At 41.8% G+C, this 18,120-nt stretch overlaps 1 protein-coding gene across 1 annotated transcript in view; it reads left to right on the top strand.

The window, feature by feature from the left end:
• Positions 1-18,120, top strand: part of LOC137875179 (GDNF family receptor alpha-4-like) — a 55,739-nt gene that overhangs the window by 12,230 nt on the left and 25,389 nt on the right. The window contains exons 2-4 of the mRNA XM_068714203.1: positions 7,956-8,234; positions 15,803-15,874; positions 17,628-17,982. Of these exons, the coding sequence (XP_068570304.1) occupies positions 7,956-8,234; positions 15,803-15,874; positions 17,628-17,982 (706 nt within the window). The remainder of the gene's footprint in view (positions 1-7,955; positions 8,235-15,802; positions 15,875-17,627; positions 17,983-18,120) is intronic.

Below are 18,120 nucleotides of genomic sequence, written 5' to 3'. Positions count from 1 at the left end.
TCACATTCAGCCAGCAAAAAACCCAGCACTTGGGGGATCTAACAAAATTTCTGTTGCTGCTGTTCCACAGTTTATACCCAGCACTCCATCGGCCCGCTGTGACTCGGCTTTATCCTGAGTAAATGTGAGTTGCTACAGCTAACCGGTAAATGAAGCAGCAGAGGTCAAAATGAAAAAAGTTGTTCTCTCTTACAAACAAACCTGCATACATGGACCGTAAAGCCCCCGGTTAGTAGCACAGTAAACACAAAGAGGGCTAACATTACACATTGCACCTTTAAACAAACTCCTAGTTTATTGACAGGGCTAGAGTTCCAAATTTAAAAAGAAAAAGTAGAAGCCACTGATCATATTTCTTTTAAAGTGACAATTCTAAATACAGAAAATAGCTGAATACACACACACACTCACACACACACACACACACACACACACACACAATTATTTAGTAATTCAAAATGGTAAATGGTACTTTCAGCGTATTACTAGTCTGCCAACCACTCAAAGCACTTTAACACTGCATGTCATCATTTATCCATTCACACCCATTCATACACTGATGGCAGGGGCTACCATGCAAGGTGCCACCTGCCCATCAGGACTCTAACTAACATTCACACTCATTCATACATCGCAGGCACAGCCTGGGGGTTAAGTGTCTTGTGAAGTGTGACGCACAAGGACATGACATGGACTAGCGGAGCTGTTGATCAAACCACCGATCCTCTGATTTGAAGGACGACCCTGCTCTACACTGAGCCACAGTCGCCCTAGTGAGCCACAGTTGGGCAAACAAGCAACTGGACGTTGCATGTTTGATACTAAAGCTCTGCTTCAGCTTTACAGTACAGTAAAAGGCTACTGAATATCTAATCTAGCTTCCATGGCATTTAAGGGAGAATCCATGGGATTATGCCTTCAATTTGTCTCTTTGATGCTTAATTGCTGTCCATGTAGAGCTCTATTTTCAAGAAAACACTGGGGTCTCTACTGTTTCCCTGAGATTCTTTCTTTGATGTCAATTTAAGTTTGGTATTTTATAGACGGCTGTCTTTTTTTTTTGTCTGTTCATTCGGCTGTGGTTGCCATCACTACTCATTCCACCCGACCAGTAACTCCTTTCTTTGTTCCAAGCAAACCCCAAATGTGAAACGCATCACTTCCACTTTATCACAGCGGTGGGAGTACTTTCACCCACAGAAACACTTCTTTGCCTTGTTTTTTCACCACAGCTCGTTTTTCTGTAAGTTTCTCTGTGGCAAATATAAAAAGAGGTAGATATTGGTACAGAGAGAAGGAAAAGAGCTGATAACAGCCAGTATATATATATTCTGACCAGGTAAATCAGTGAGACTGTGCAGTTGTAATAATAGAAGTGGAATCACATTGTGGATTAGCTGCAGTAGTGTGCTTTGTGCTGTAAACGAATCCAGCAGGTTTCACATTAAATCCAACTCTGTGGCACATGATTTGTAAGATGCAACGTAGTGGCCGGGAGGAGCCGGTGCTATGTTACCACCTCAGAATCAATGTGGTAGGGTAGGTGAGGTGAAGTTGTATTGACCTATACCTTACACGTCATTGCCATGGGGTAGGGATTTTCAATTACAAATTCAATTGGGCCTAATATTAATACTAGGAAATGCAGACAAGCCATACATTTTCAGCAGCATATTTCAAACTTTTCTTATAGCTTTTGTAATGACAAATAATGAATTTAGTAAAAAAAAATAAAGATTGTTATTTTACTTCTGAAATAAAGGAAAGACGTTTGTAAACACACCAGGGTCATACGGCTCTGATTGCGGGATACAATCGAACTCTACACTTTAGCGGCCCTCTCCTGTGATCCCACTCTGAACATTTGTCTTTTGCTCAATACGGTGCCTCCAAATTTTATATTCTTTAATTACCACAAGGTACTCATTGCAAATTAAACATATTGCTTTGGCGCTTGGAGATGGCAGTAAAAGTAGCAGCCAGTCCAGGCCGGGTCAAACTGACGGGTTTCATTTATCAGTAGGGCACTTCCCTCCTTGTGACTGTCAATCGGCAGATATTTTGAAAGGCTACTTAGAGTGGTCGAAAACTGTGGCACATGAAAAAAAAATTATTTACGAAAGATTTTGCATTCTTCTCAGCTTTGTTCATAGTGACACTTGAGGAAATACTATATATATATATTTTTATTTTCAGAACTACATTGACCCAAAAAGGGTACTACAATTACTGGATCAAAAACGGTGGCATACTACTCCTAGAGGGGTTTTTTTTGCAATCTGTTTTAATCCACTAATGGACCAGCTGTACAGACGCTAGTGAGTCCAAATGGAGCGTCACATTCCGCTAAAGACCTGGAGCGCCTGTTAAGAAATGTGACACGTTGGTTTGCTGGATCGAGTGAATGTCAAACAAACGGGCTACTCGGTCTGAATGCTGGTCTTCCTCGAAGCAGCTCTCCAGACTCTTCTGTTTATTCACACAGAGCTGGTGTGCAGCAGATGGCACACTGTATGCTCATTGTTTTCAATGGGAAAACAATGATAAACTCCACCAGCACTGATGGAGGGGGCTGCTCGCCGCCTGCAGACACAGTGGCAACAACATTTTTTATCTTCCCTTCTGCAATCCACTGATGGCATACAGGTTTTTGGGAAATTCTACCGAAATGGAGGCACGTACATTTATTCATCAACATTTACTCCTCATTCTTTTCCAGTGAAGATAAATTAGTGAGGAGCTTTCTCTCTCTGACTGAACATTTTGAAGTCTGGGAGGAAAAAAAGGCTTGCTGCCAAAGTTAGGTTTAGCTAAACAATTTCACTGCTTGGCCCTCTTTCTGGTCCACCCGGCCCTCTGGCTTGGCAACATAACACACTGTGGCTTGGACTTCCTGTGGGAACACCTCTTGAGAGACTCCTAAAGGGGCCTACGACTACAATTACTAGGCAACAACAACACTGACTACCTTATTCATTTCAGTAGCTCTTCCTTTGGTGCAGTGTGGTGGTGGTGGTCGGGGTCCCATCAACGAGCAATATGGGCAAAAAAGGCAGAGTAATACGGCAAAAAAAGTTGTTTCTGGCTCTAGTTGGCACTGTGTTTGCCCCTGTAGCATTACTTTGCTTTTTACTTCAATGGCATTGAGATTGAGAAGACAAGAATGTAAAACCTCCTTCAAAATGAATGTGACATTTATAATAATGTGTGGTTCACTCCATTGTTTAATATAGTTTTTTTGCAGTGGATGAACTAAAGATGGTGTCCTTCTTACGTTTCCTGTACTTCCTTCTGTATAATCTAACAGAAAGCTCCATAAAAGCTCCATAAAGGCCAGCAGACAGTGGTTTGATGTGGTTTTAGGCTGCCTTAAGCACTGACACAGGGCCAGTGCAAAAGCAGAATACAAGGGAATATAACAACAGAAATCAAGAGAAATTAAGGTAAAAATAAAACACAAAAACAAAGGACACAAGACATGGTGTAGAGGAGACGAATGATGACGAAAGATAAAACTGTACAATTAATAAAATCAATAAAAGACATATAAATTAAATAAAAGACAATACAAATAAATAAAAATAATGAGGACAACGCAATGCAAGCGATAAAATGACGACATCACATAAAAGCAAGTCTATAAAAATGGGTGATTTAAAAGAGGTCACTGATTCTGCAGGACTTCTTTCCCCAGGCTGGTCGTTCCAAAGCGGGTCTTGATGGCAAAAGCACAGTAATCTGTAGATTTAAGCCTTGACTTTGGAACAGCAAGAAGGGCCCCACCTGAGGTTATAAAGCTGAAAACTGACTCGTAAGAGGTTCAACATTTCCACCGTGTAGCTCGGGACTAGACCCAGACATGTTTTGAAAGTGATCAGTAAAATCTTGAAATCAAACAGGAAGCCCATGGAGAGAAGCCAGGATTGAGGCGATGTGACGCCGTGTGTTAAAACTGATGAGGTTAGTTCATGCCAGAAAGGAGGGAGTGTGATAACATTGTATTTTTTATTTGAAGGAAGCAGGACTGGATAACCCTTTTTAGTCAGCGGTTCAAAGCTTAAATCAGAGTCAAATAACTCTGTGCATACTTAACAGACCAGGTCACTTTCAGTGAGACTGATTTAGGGGACAGAAAAATGAATTCAGATTTTGAGATATTGAGTTGAAGAAAAAAAAATTGTGCAATCCAACAGTTGAAAACACTGAGACAGTAAGGCTTCTTGGGTCATCATATCTCTGGGGAAGCTATATCGGTGTGTCGTCTACGTGAAGAAAGAGGTTATATTATATTTCAGTGGTGTGACTCTTTTCACCTTACTCTCTGCAATAAAGTGTATAAGCATGTTTCCTATAATGTAACTATTTCTTTAACGATCAAAGTGGAATTGCACAATGGTTTTTATGCTGGTTTTAAGTCTACTTAAGGGGACCTCCTCCATTTTACTCCATTTTACACGTCAAAGTGTTCTACTGCATATGTGAAACAGTTTCAATGTAATATTGATGCCTCATACATAAGCAAACAAGACGATTGGTGAGAAGATTGGCTGTTTCTATTTATTCAAAACATGTTATTCGTCATTGGGTCTGATTCCCTGCAACATCAGACGAAACGATGTTCGTGCCAGTGGGTGATTCTTGGAGCCACTTCCTGGGAGCCAACTTTGACAACACGCTGCTTGAGGCCCATGCCGTTTTGCTGGGCCCGCTGGAGGAAAGGGAGGCACGGGAGAACCAGGAGTGAGAGGTGAAGACTGTCAGACCCTGCAGCAGTAAAACGAGAGCTTTTCTAAAGGGAGTCTGGCAGCTGCACATCTTTACGACATGATGCAGGGGTGCTCATGGAAACACTACTGCTTTGTCCACAGGGGCCGCCAAATTCAACACAAAAATAAAGTTGAGCTAGTTAGATGATTTAACTGGTATGATGGTTAGATTTTTTTCTTTTTACAGAATTATTATTCCACACTTTTATTCTGAATGCCAGATGCATTCTGGCTTTTGGAAGCGTTATTCAAAAATAGCATCTAAACCGCATGCAGTTTAGCAGTCCATTCACAGAGTTAATTAATCTGTTGCCTCGGCTTAGCAACTGATCTGAATGCTAATATTTTTTCTACTATGTGACGCCAGATGGACTCCATTGGAGTTTCTTTCTTCAAATCCCTGAAGGGAGTTCATTGGACTTTTTTTGTGAAGCAATATATTGTTTTATTTTATTTTGTCATCATACTACCTGGATGACTGAGATGAAGGGATGATAAAAGGGGGAACAAATGCAGTGTTTCCAGTTTTGCAGAGATAAAAAAATGTTTTGTAAAAGTTTGATGATGCGGCGCTGGCGTGAGACAGGACAACTAAGAGAGAGAGAGGTGGTCTGGATCAAGCCATAGTCTGATGTGTGGACAAAGTGAGTTGCGGCGGAGCGTCGGAAGCGGCGCTCCACAAAGGCTGTTTGTTCAACCAACAATGTTTTATGTATGTGGTTAGTCTTTCATCAGCACACTCAGTATTCAATTTACATACTGTCTACTGATCCGGCACCGAATGTTAAGCTGTTTATGCTCTCTCAGCCACTTTATTCTGACACCGAGATATGTGTGTGTATGTGTCTGTGTGTGTGTGTGGAAGCCTATGCGAGTATGTATGCGCGTGTGTGTCTTAGACAGATTGCTTTGCCCCCTCCGCCCCCCTCCCCTGTGGTTGTGCAGTATTGTGTTCTGGTAGTAATGATGGGTTCTGTGCCTCCCAGTCTCCCTCCCAGCAGGACACACACATAAAAGGGTCCTTCCCAGGGCAGCCATGCGCTTGTGTGTGTGCTTACGTGTTGTTCTTTTGCAATTGTGTTTGCGTGTGTGTGTGTGTGCATATGTGCGCATCTTCGTGTGATTCTAAGAACATCATTTTCGGCGGTGCATGCTGATTGTGCCTCATACTGTGCGCGTGTCCAACCCATCACAGTTCACATTGGTACGATCGCTCTCCACCTCTGCCTCTATATGTCTCGCCCCTCTCCCTCGCCTCACACCTCTCTATTTCCCCATCCGTCTTTCCGTTCCCCTATTTCTACTCCCTGTATGACATTTCTGCTGTCCTCAAACAACTTCTCTGCACTCTCCCCCTGTGCATATATCAGCTATTGGATTTTTACCAGGGGAGCCTCTTCTCTTTGCTATTGCAAATCGAAGCAGACACACTTCAGAAAACAACAGTTCCTCTCTTGGAGAAAGTTCCACACAGTGCAAACGCCTGTAATAAATGAAAACTAGCTGGGGTAACTTTATCCGCGGCTGAATGTCTTGGCTGAAGAGCATCTACTTTAGTGTTCTAGAAAAGGAAACAGAAAGGTATACGGTGGAAAATGGGATGTTCCTCATTTAAAAGTTGGATGAGTGGAAGCCGACCTGTGTGAATTGTCCGTGACTATAGGCATGACGTCTGGCCCACAGTGTTCCCTGACCTGTTAGGGTGCTTTCACACCTCAAACACACAAACTGGTTCAAACTCTCGTACTGTTTAGTTTGGCTGTTTCAAAACTCTGATGTAGATCAACAACCACAGCGAGCATTCTTGAAAATATAGGGGTTTTATCTGCCTTCAATCAAAATCTGGCATGGTTCATTTTTGGTTTGAAAGAAAAACAGACCAATTAGAGATTGTATGAAGTTCTATCAGCGCATGAATTCATACCTGTCTCAATCTCAGCAACAAACTCTGGCGAGTTCTAGTAACACCAGTGTGACCATATTTTCAAACCTCCAAACCAGGAACCTAAAGTGTTCTGCACATTCACTTATGCATGCACCAAATGCTTGCTATTGTATATTGCTATCTGGCCATCTTAATATGATCTTTCATATCGGTATTTCCACCTTGTGCCACCAAAAATGTATTCTTGCAGGGTGAAGAAGAAGCATTTTAATAGCCAGGTACTTTACGAATGAAAGAGTAAGCTTCCTGGAGCTCTTTAGAAGGGATTATTATTTTAGTTGGGTGAAAACTGGGACAATTTGGTAGTGTCTGTTGAGAACCGGGACATATCAGTGTTTTTTACGGATATTTGTTGGAACTTGGGACATCACCGTAGGATCGAAATTAATGCACATTCATGCACATGGTCAGGTGGAGTTACTAGTCTCACGTTAACATAAACCTATGTCAAAATTTCAAGAGGTAAGGCGAGGTCCTCTTCCAATCAGAAGATTGAAGTTTAATCCCCAGGCTCTGCATGTCATTGTGTCCCAAATTGCTCTCGAAGACTGCGCCATCAGTGTATGAATGGGTGAAAATGAGTGAATGACAGGCGCTATAGAAGTACAATTACATTTAACTTTTAAACTCCCTAGCTAACACATTTTCGTAGTGCTATGTGTCTGTTTGTGTAAATATCTAATGTTAGCAGAATGAAACGTAAATAGATTCTAGGCAATTCACTTCCCATGCCTGGTCTGCTGACATTAAAAGAAGAAGAAGTCAGAACAATATAGACTGGGTCTATTCGTTGGCGCATTTCAGACAAAATCAAATCACCAAGATGTTTGACGTACTCTCAATATACATGTATATCTCTAGGGACTTTTTGAAATTTTCAAACGTTGTGGACTAAAACAGCTTACCCGATTTAGAAACCAATGGAGATGGGAAAAAGGAAGAACAAAGAACTATGGCTTTAATATCCTATTAGGTGTTAGTCTGGGACGCGTTAGCCTTTACACTACAAAAGATGTGTAGTCAAATATGTCCCAGACCACCTCTGCAAGTCTTGGTGGATACTTACATTATATTTACTGCTCTCAACAAGACGCGTGTTGGTGCCAGGTGTTAATAGGGTCATTACGATACCGAGCTTCTAGAACCACCTATTTTGCAAACACACACACATATTATTTTTGCTGGGGTGTGACCAGGCCTTGACACATAACTTATCTCTTTCCATCTCTTTTGTACTCATTTAGGTGTGTTGCCATCTCCACCTCTCTCCCCCACTGACTGTGTTGAAGCTCACCGAGTGTGCTCCGCCGACCCCCGGTGCGAGGCGCTGTACCGGGGCTTGGAGCTGTGTGCGGCCGACGCAGCGGTGTCCCCGTTGGGGGAGCAGGTGGCCGCCGAGTGCCTGGAGAGACAGGACGCTCTGCTGGCTAAGCACCCCGCTCTCCTGGCCTGCAAGTGCCAGCGCGGCTTTCGTAAGGAGGAGCAGTGCCTGCGCATATACTGGAGGGTTCGCCTGCTGCCAGGTCAGTCAGGCCTCTGCTGGGGCTGATGTGTGGGGGTGGACATGTACATGTATGCATGTCTATATGTGGGGGGGGCATATCTAAAACTGGGTCTCCTTCTTTCCATTCATTATCACCTCATCCAGTACAAGGTCCTGTGGGGCTAAAGCCAATACATTGCACGGTTATCAGAGCTCCGAAAACACATCAGGGCAGTGGTAAATTGCAGCCTGCGGCGAACTGCCATGCAATAACTAGAGCTCAGCAAGCTTCCGTTTTGATACTGCAGCGAAGTGTTGGAAATACTGTATAGTTTATGTGAAATGTTGACTTATGTTATACAGAATTTCTTCCTGCCTGAAACACATGAACACGTCTCCCACGACGCAGAAAAACTTTTTGGGCGTTTAGCTTCACTGAACGATATATTTCTTAAATAAAAGACTCAATTGACTATGTGGATTGCTTTTAGTGACGACCCGACAGAATGATCACAAACTCTGAAGTTCCCCTCAGCTCTACAGACATTGTTGGCATCTTTCAACTCATTAGTTTGGTTTAACGGCTTGCAACATGTGTTGGTTCAGTCTCACCGCTCTCACCAGTAGTTTCCAGTAAGAGCAGGTAGCTGCTTTTAGCAAGCAAGTTCCATTAAAACCCACCGCACACTAAACTGCTCAGCACCAATTAGCAGACACAAAAACTCTAGCTGGTGAACATAGTGGAGCATTGAGCACCTTAAGAGCCAGGTAGTCAGCTCTTTGTCTGCTGGATGTGTGAACATTTAACCGTATGCTACTAAGTTAGCCATAACAACTTAATAGAAAGTGGCAGCTAGCATGGCTACAAATACAGTGCATCGAGCGTGGTAGTGGTAAGGACAAGAGAAAAGTACTGGCACTTCAGGATAGAGGGTCTATTCATTTATTGTGTGCAAATGCATTTCAGCGAGAAGCCATCATTTAGTAAATACAACTCATACATGATGTAAAAAACAACAGTATCAGTGCAGCTTTAAGGGCAAGTCACACATCCTGTAATTAATAATAAGCTGGGCTTATTCTTTTGTTCTAATTGTCAAACTTTGTGCACTGGTTAGCTCACGAACGCCGCTCTGCACTGCTTTCATAGGGCAGTTATAATCATAATCATATATTATATAATATAATCATATCTAATCCAGCCTTATGTATCATGTGAGCTCCATTCAAAAAAACCTCACTCTCAACACCCACACGGTAACTGAGCACATCCGTAGTGCTGGTGTGATGTGTGCAAACGTCCACAATAGTGGCTTTGAACATGGTCCATGTCCCCAACCTCCCTCGGAATGTGTGAGAAGTTCTTCCAGAGGTGGGAGTTAAAGACCTCCCGGACACGGTCCTCCGCCAGACGTTCCCAGTTCACCCTCACTATACATTTGGGCTTGCCGGGTCTTTCCAGCCGGTTCCCCTGCCATCTAATCCAACTCACCACCAGGTGGTGATCAGTTGACAGCTCTGCTCTTCTCTTCACCCGAGTGTCCAAGACATACGGCCGCAGATCAAATTCAATATAAAATACAAAAAACTGTGTTACTCCTTTGCTCAAACTTATGTGACTTCCCTACTCTGTCTGTGGCTCTCAGCCCCTATCCTAATATTCAAAAAGGGCTCAGTAATTAAAAACGTGCATTTGTTGGTGGCTATTTACAGCGATTCACCCACATCTGGTGCTCTGGTGTGGATTTGGGACAGCAGGACGGTGTGGGATTGAATCAAAATAAACTACTGTGTGTGTGTGTGTGTGTGTGTGTGTGTGTGTGTGTGTGTGTGTGTGTGTGTGTGTTAGCTGTTTTCATCAGATTTGTTAACACAGACAATAAGGCCAGCTATTAATATAGCAACAACAAGCTATTTGCTATGTAAAAATACAATGGAGTAATGTCAAGTTGAGCAGAACGTGTCGTTATCCGAGCTTCCCTTTCTTGCTTTGTTAACATTGCCAGTCCAGCCACGCATGTTTTTTAGGGCATGTTTGTGCACTGGTTAGCTCACGAACGCCGCTCTTGTTTTGGAAAAACTTCTAATTATAAATCGGGAGAAGAGTTTTGTTCACAGATTCAAAGAAAATAATAAAGTCTTCAAATGATTCAAAGTTGTCACCTTCTATTTTATTTTTCTTGCAAGGGAAAGATGCACCACAGCCACCTCAGTCAGTGTCTGTGGTGAAAAGTTCAACGTCGTACAAGATACCAAACCATTTTATGCACACATGAGTTCACGCCCTGGGATAAACATAGATAGGAAGTAGATGTTCTGTGCCCTGGCTATCGTTCTTATCTAAACACATGCCAAGTGTGTTTACTGGGAATCAGTGATGGTTTTATGGTCTGTCTCAAACTTGTCAGACACTGTGTCTTCACTTCCTCTGTCCGAAGTGGGAGTGTGTGACCAGCCGTGAGAAACAAGACACTGTGTTCAATAAAACTGATTAACTACTTCTATAGGACTGCTGTGTTATGTCAGTATTTGTGTTCCTCACCTGACCTTTCAGTTTTACATCTTTTAAAACATTTCATGATATAAGAATATATTTTTTCCCATTACACTCTGCACTGCTTTTATAGGGCGGTTATAATCATAATTCTAATCCAGCCTTATGTATCATGTGAGCTCCATTCAAAAAGACCTCACTCTCAACACCCACATGGTAACTGAGCACATCCGTAGTGCTGGTGTGATGTGTGCATCAGTAAGTGAGCTACCGCTAGCCAGCGGACTCCTGCTCCCCTGTGGCCTATTAGTCAGCGGAGCATTAGTGCAATTACACACTCCTCAGCTCCTAACGCTGCTAGGCTGCTCTAGCGTGTCATTACCATAAATATATAGTGTAGAATAGGATTTACATACATAAACACTTTACATGCTATTACATTGTTGATTGAGTTTGAACTTTTGAGGGTGTTTTAAATCATTTGTGGCTCGTCCACTAGTCACTCAAGGCTCATGGTGACTGCGGGTCTGCCCATCAATCTTCCATCCTTATGTCGGCTATGATGGGGAAAATCAAATGACAGTGTATATTGAGTGACAAGGGTTGTTTTTATGATGTTGTGTTACATGGATATAGAGCCCTCAGTAATGGGATGAACAAGAATAGTAATAAAAGAAGAGAGTGAGAAGATCGATACCACTCTTACTTATGTGCATTAAGTAGAGCTGGAGCGTGATTAGCCACACACAGCAAAAAATTGTTACTCCACATAACAATAAACTGTATTTAAAGTTTTGACTTTTTGTTTGTGTCTGTGAATTTAATCAAACAAATGAGATGCATGGTAATTTGTTAGCTTTAGAGCTGTTGGTACGGTTATTTTTTACTTTGGACAGAGCCAGGGTTGCTGTTTCCCACCATTGCCAGTCTTTATGCTAAGCTAGGCTAACTACATTCTGACTTTACCTCAATACTCAAGACAGAAATATATGAAGATTGATTTTTTTTTTCTCATCTCATTCTTGGAAGACAAGAGTGTAAGTGTATTTCCCAAAATGTTAAAATATTTCATTAAATGACAAATGAAACAACCTGTAGAATGACAGCAATTTGTCACTTGTTTGTGCTAAATTCAGGGCCTCCTTCTAACGACTTGCATGCCATCATGATCTCTTCAGGACATTTCTACGCATTTGTAAGCTTTTCGCCTTGTCATTTTACTCCCCGTTCTCATTCCTAACTCATCACATACGTTACGTAAATTACATACAGAAGTTAAGTAGTCCCTGTAAATAAGGTCAAAGGCAGACTTTCTTGCGCTTTCTACTATATTACCTTAACTCAAATGACACGCAAAACTTGTAATGATAATATGACTTAAGTGGGGCATTATTTATCTTTGCACAGACTCATAGAGGCTGTGCAAAGGGGTCGTTCCAGGGACCCTTCTGCAGTGCACAAGAGGCAGGGGGAGGCCTTTTTTCTTCTAATTAATTTCTGTAAACTAAACGTCAAGTCCATGCAGTGAACTGTCAGAAAATATAGTGACAACTTAATTTAGAGATAGAATAGAATATGTCACAGAATAATTTACACAGAGCAGCATGATGGTGAGGCAACTATTACTGGGTTTGATCTGTTATCAATCATTTACATGTATGACTGCAATATAATGTCGGGGGATTTGAACTTTCTGGATGTGTTGATGTTGCAGATGACTCATGTTTACGCCCATGGTCCTCTTATCATTGGAAGATGTTCCACCACCGTCATATCTCTTTCCTGTATTGCTTACTCGTACCTCCATAAAGTGTTATCTTGACTCTTTGTGCAATGACATAACCACTAGAATAACCTTGTTATCTTAAAGGAAAATGTTGCAATTTTAAAACTGGGATCAAACTTTCTAGACTCTAACTTTTACTTTCAGCAGTTCAATGCTTGCTAAGTACTTGTTTGCCTGTTTATATATACAAAAATGTTACGTTAGACACGAGATGACTTAGAGTACATACTGCCAAAAGAACCAGTAGCTTTCCGGCTTTTTCAGCTGATGCTGATTTATGAAACGGAGAAGTTAATTTTCTGTTTAGCTTTTCTTGGTGTAGAGTCAGCACCTCACAATTATTTTTAATAATATTTCATTTATGTTCTGAAGATATTTCTTTTAACCAATTGCAGATCTATATAACATTTAATTTACACAGAGACTCAGAAAGTTGTTTGATTATTATTTTAATATTATATTCAATCATCTACTCTTAAAAACAAACAAAAATACCAAGATAATAGACCTAATTTGTCAGATCTTTGATCTCCTTGAAGAAAAATACTGGAGGATCAGTATTTTACAAGTACTTAAAACTTAAAAGCATTTCATTACTAGAGTAATAAGGAACTAGAAAATTTCGCAAGAAATTTTGACAGTGTGGCTTCTACTGCCCGAAGACGTCGCAAAATATATATATATATATATATATATATATATATATATATATATATATATATATACACCAACGTTACCGGTAGTATCGTTGAGGTTCCATTGAGATAATGCTTCTCTCTTTTCTGCATTTTAGATTCATACTCTTGAAAAAGTTAAACCAAGTTAAAGCTGACGCTTTTATTTTGAAAACTTACCGGATGCTCTATCCCTTATCGGTGTCTGACTTCCTGCCTGGGTCGATCTGCTATGTGTTAATTGACGCGATAAACCCGAGCCTTGGGCTCTCGCGCCCCCTTTATTGAGGCAGAGTAGTGTTTGCCTCCCCTTAATGTCAGATTAGCAACACTAAATATGTTCTACACAGACTTGAAATACAGTACCTATTATATGGAAAGAAAGGACATATAATAAAAGTGTCTACAAATATTACAGTGTGTGCAGGAATGAGACAGCAAAAGGCACGCGCTCAACCCAGTTTGTGAGGGATTCACAGTCTGAGGTGAGGAACAGCTCGTCACTGCCTCACCTCACTGTCTCCTCTTTGTTTGAACAGGACATGCGCTAATTCAGAGATTTTGATTATTAAAATGTTTGGAATAATACAGAAATTACATTTATAGCGCAGATCAGTAGAGAAATATTAATATTTATTTTATTTTAGCATTATTTGTTTTTTACATTTCATCATCACACCCTGACCGCACGTCCCTGCATAGAGCTATGGGTGAACACAGACGGCTACAGTTTGTACTTCCTGATTCAACAACAAAAGGACGTCAGTGATGACAGGAGCAACATCGCGTCAAACGCGCCGCCCCAAACGGGGGGAACTGCGCTCATGTGATTGGTTGAAATTGAGGCTGACATCTGATTGGCTACAGATAGGTCCATGTTAAAAAAAAATTATTTGTGAATCCGGCCAGGCGGGGGAGTCTCAAAAAACCCACCAACAAATGTGAAGAGATCCACAAACAAATACACACAAATCCACAAATAAATAGAAAACATCCACACACAAATACATACAAATGCATTTGTGAGTCACATTTATTTGTAAATCCTTCTGTGTAGAGACAGACAGACAGAGAGAGAGAGAGAGAGAGAGAGAGAGAGAGAGAGAGAGAGAGAGAGAGAGAGAGAGAGAGAGAGAAGAGAGAGAGAGAGCGTGCGTGCGTGTCACTGGTTGCCATGGTGACGACTCAGCGCTTAGAGAGTCTTTGAGTCTGTGTTTATAAACATCAGTAATTAGCTGAATTAAGAACACCTGTGAGCTTGGCAGCCTTTTAATGAGAAAACACTGGGAAACACCTGTCAAACAAATGCACTTTATACCAAAACCATGAGTCCAATCAATAAAATAACTGGACCATGAGAGAGATAAGACTCTGCCGAACGCCTTAGTGTGGTTTTTATGTTTGTAGTGTTATAAATGTGAGCTCCAGCGCAATGGACAAAACTGGTACTTTCTGCTTTCTTTGCGAAATTACTTTTCTGATTTAACATGGAGTCTAATGGAGCAGTCGGTTGGAGTTCATGTCGCTCCACGGCTCTTTGAGCTAAATGTGTAAGTCCGTTGGATTCCATAGACACTTTGTTTTCGGGGAAACCGCTGGGCGAATTTCTTATAAAAGTCATAGCTCACGATTCCCGATCAAGCCGCACGTGTTGAATTATTTTTTGAGCAGGTGTTGGCTGTGTGACTAGTTTCGCGGCAAACTCTGATGTGGAAGATGGAGAACGAGAATAATAAGCCCGCAGGATTACAGTCAGTGTGCTTTGGCACAGGCAGTAGCCTTGTGCCACAAAGCCACACTGAATTAAGATAATCATTGACAAATGTATTACTGTGTTTAAGCCATTTTTGCCCTCAAACTCAGCCAATTAAGTAAACAGAACATATGCAATGGCCGAATGCCAAAGTTAGATGACACATAGTGTAATGTTACGTTACCATAACAGCAGTGGTGCCGAAATTACTCTTAACATGCCATGATGAAGAAACATTTGGAAAATAAATTTTAAGTGACTGCTTCTAACAAAAACATGTCCATCCATCCTTTTTTTTTTCCATCCATTTTCCTCCGCTTATCTGGGGTCGGGTCGCGATGGCAGTAGGCCAAGCAGACTGACCCAGACTTCCCTCTCCCCCGCAACATTTTCCAGTTCATATTGGGGGATCCCGAGGCGTTCCCAGGCCAGCTGGGAGATATAATCCCTCTAGCGTGTTCTGGGTCTTCCCCGGGGTCTCCTCCCAGTTGGGCGTGCCCGGAAAACCTCCAGTGGGAGGCGCCCGGGAGGTATCCTAATTAGATGCCCGAACCACCTCAGCTGACTTCTTTCAACGCAAAGGAGTAGCGGCTCACCACCAGGTGGTGATTAGTAGGCGCATGGAGGCGACTCTCTCGTTCTCTAGCAGAGTTCTGGACTGGTTTGGACATAGTAATGCTTTGGTTTTAGTCATCTTTTCTAATCATTTCATGGCCTCATTCTAGATTACATTGAATATATGCTTACTGTGCATTTGAGGGAGTTCACATTGAGTTTCAATTACCGTTTGCTCTCTTTGCCACAGTGTTTGTCTTACATTTGTTCCTGCCAAGCTACTGTGGGTCACATTTTAAGAGATCACTCAATTGTTTGCCAATGTTTGTGTGTTCCTTTTCTCCAGGGGAAGATGAGCTGGAAATATCTCCCTATGACGACACGCTAATGGATACTCGCATGGCCTCTTTAGTGGCGGGTAAAACACACTCTGACACACACACACACACACACACACACACACACACACACACACACACACACACACACACACACACACACACACACAGAGTGACTCATGGCGCCTATGACCTGAGTTTGAGTCGGTGTCAATCACTGTCACACATGGAGTCATACGCCAGTAAATCACTGCTTGCCGCACAAAGAATCACTAAGCCTCAGACACGTTGATCAATATGTATCAATCAATGAAGATATATTAACTAGTAAGCAGTTGAAGACACACACATACTTTGTCCTTGTACATGGTGCTGGGTTGTGGGGCCACAAAATAATTAGAACACTTTTAAGTTTCTCAAGAATAAATATATGCCCTGGGCTGGATTTGAACACTACAGCCAATGAGCTATCAGCTATCATTTATTTTGCCCCACCGGAAGTGGAGCCAAAGGATCGACTGACACTTAGTTTCAGAGCAAAACACTGCTGGCCAGATCACCACTGACATTCATAGACCCCAGAGGAGGTTTTTATTGATAATTATGACTCCCTGATCTTTCCTCAACCATCACACCCAAAGATCCCTTTGAAAAGTGTTCTAAAGTTTTTAAATTTCCTTAAAGGAATACTTCCCCCACAAAATTGCCAGTTGTACATAGTTTACACACCCCATGTTACCCTGAATTGTTGAAGAAAATGTTGTTTTTCTCACCGCCTAATACTGTAAAAGGAAAATAAAAAAACAGAGAAGTTTTGTCTTGAATTGAGGTAAATGGAGGCCGCATTTAACTACAGCAAAACTAATTAAAACATCCCATTTACAAACTCTCACACAACTTGTGCAGTATAACTTCGAAACACGTCCATCTTCAATAGAACCTTCCTTTTAAATGTTTTAAACTGAGCCCATTTACTTTAAATCATCAAAACTTTTTTCGTATTTTTGTTTGCCAAAAAAAAGTAATTTTCTGAGTAAGTTTACTGAGCATAGATGCATGCAGAGACAGCCTATAGTTTGGACATAGTTTGATTTTGGAGATTAGATGAATTTTCCTTTACAACCTCCATCAGGACAAAGTAAACTCTTCACTTCTGCCCCAAAACTTGTTAGGTTCCCAAAAGAGCAGGCCTTTGGAGACCTCTGCCAGGTGTCTGGGGCTGGCACTAGGACATAATTAATCTTGTGACCTTAATTACTACTACTCAGTTTACTCATGAGGCTGTTCTTCTGGGATTCATACTGTTACCCAAATCTACAAATGCTGAATTTACCCCTACTCTGCAAACACCAAATTATGGCGTTTTAATACCATTCTTCAGTTTATTCTTCTTGATTTTAGTTTACTGTTTAAGTTTGTATGTTAATTACTTCTAATAGTTTTAGGGTTCAGTGGACTTAATGGGAAGGCTATGGGGGAAGAATGAGGACCATCAATAAAGTAAGAGGCTATAGTGTTTACGAAAAACAGCTCTTAGTCCAGAAATTGTTTGCACTCAAACACTGAGCACACATTGAAATGTTTCTTAAAGCTACTCTGTCAGAGTAGTGGGTTGATTCCTTGTCTGTCCCTGTTTTGCAGTTTTTGTTCTATCTTCAACAGTGTACATGTTATATGTAGTATGTAGTCCTTTACTTCTGCTGCAACTCACAGGCTAAGCTGCAAAATGTACCATAGCAATAATCGTACTTCCATTTTTGGCACTCTTCACAACTTTCTGCACCCACTGGTGCTTTGCGTTCGGCTAATTTGACTTTTCCTCAACCCCTTTAGCGTCATCTTTCATGCAACTGGATGGTGAGAACCAGTGCCTGAAGGCAGCACAGGACTGTGGCCTGTATGAGAAGTGTGGCTCTCTGCGATCAGAGTATGTCCTGGCTTGCACCAAACGGGTGCCCGGGACCATCCGATGCAACCAGCACAAGTGCCACAGGGGTCTGCGGCGCTTCCTGGAGCGGGTGCCTGAGGAGTACAGCCTGGGCGTCCTCTTTTGCCCCTGCACCAACACCCTGTGTGGTGAGAGGAGGAGGAAAACCATCGTCCCCTCCTGCTCCTACCAGGAGATGGAGGGTCTGCAACCTAACTGCCTCCACCAGCAGAGTGTCTGCCGCCGAGACGACCTCTGCAGGTTAGACATGAAGCCCAGACCAATGTAGGGGGCTGATGCTGTTTCTGTACAAGGCTATATAATAAGATTATACAAGGCAGTTTTAGAGAAGCACCGAATGCTATTTTCTTGACTAATTCCGATTTTTTTTCAGATTTT

The sequence above is a fragment of the Cebidichthys violaceus genome, unplaced genomic scaffold (genome assembly GCF_023349555.1).
Source record: "Cebidichthys violaceus isolate CVI_PGR_0920_01 unplaced genomic scaffold, fCebVio1.0.p SCAF_2, whole genome shotgun sequence".
NCBI lineage: Eukaryota > Metazoa > Chordata > Actinopteri > Perciformes > Stichaeidae > Cebidichthys > Cebidichthys violaceus.
The sequence above is the reverse complement of the archived record's forward strand: the minus strand, read 5'-3'. Positions and strand labels throughout refer to the sequence as shown.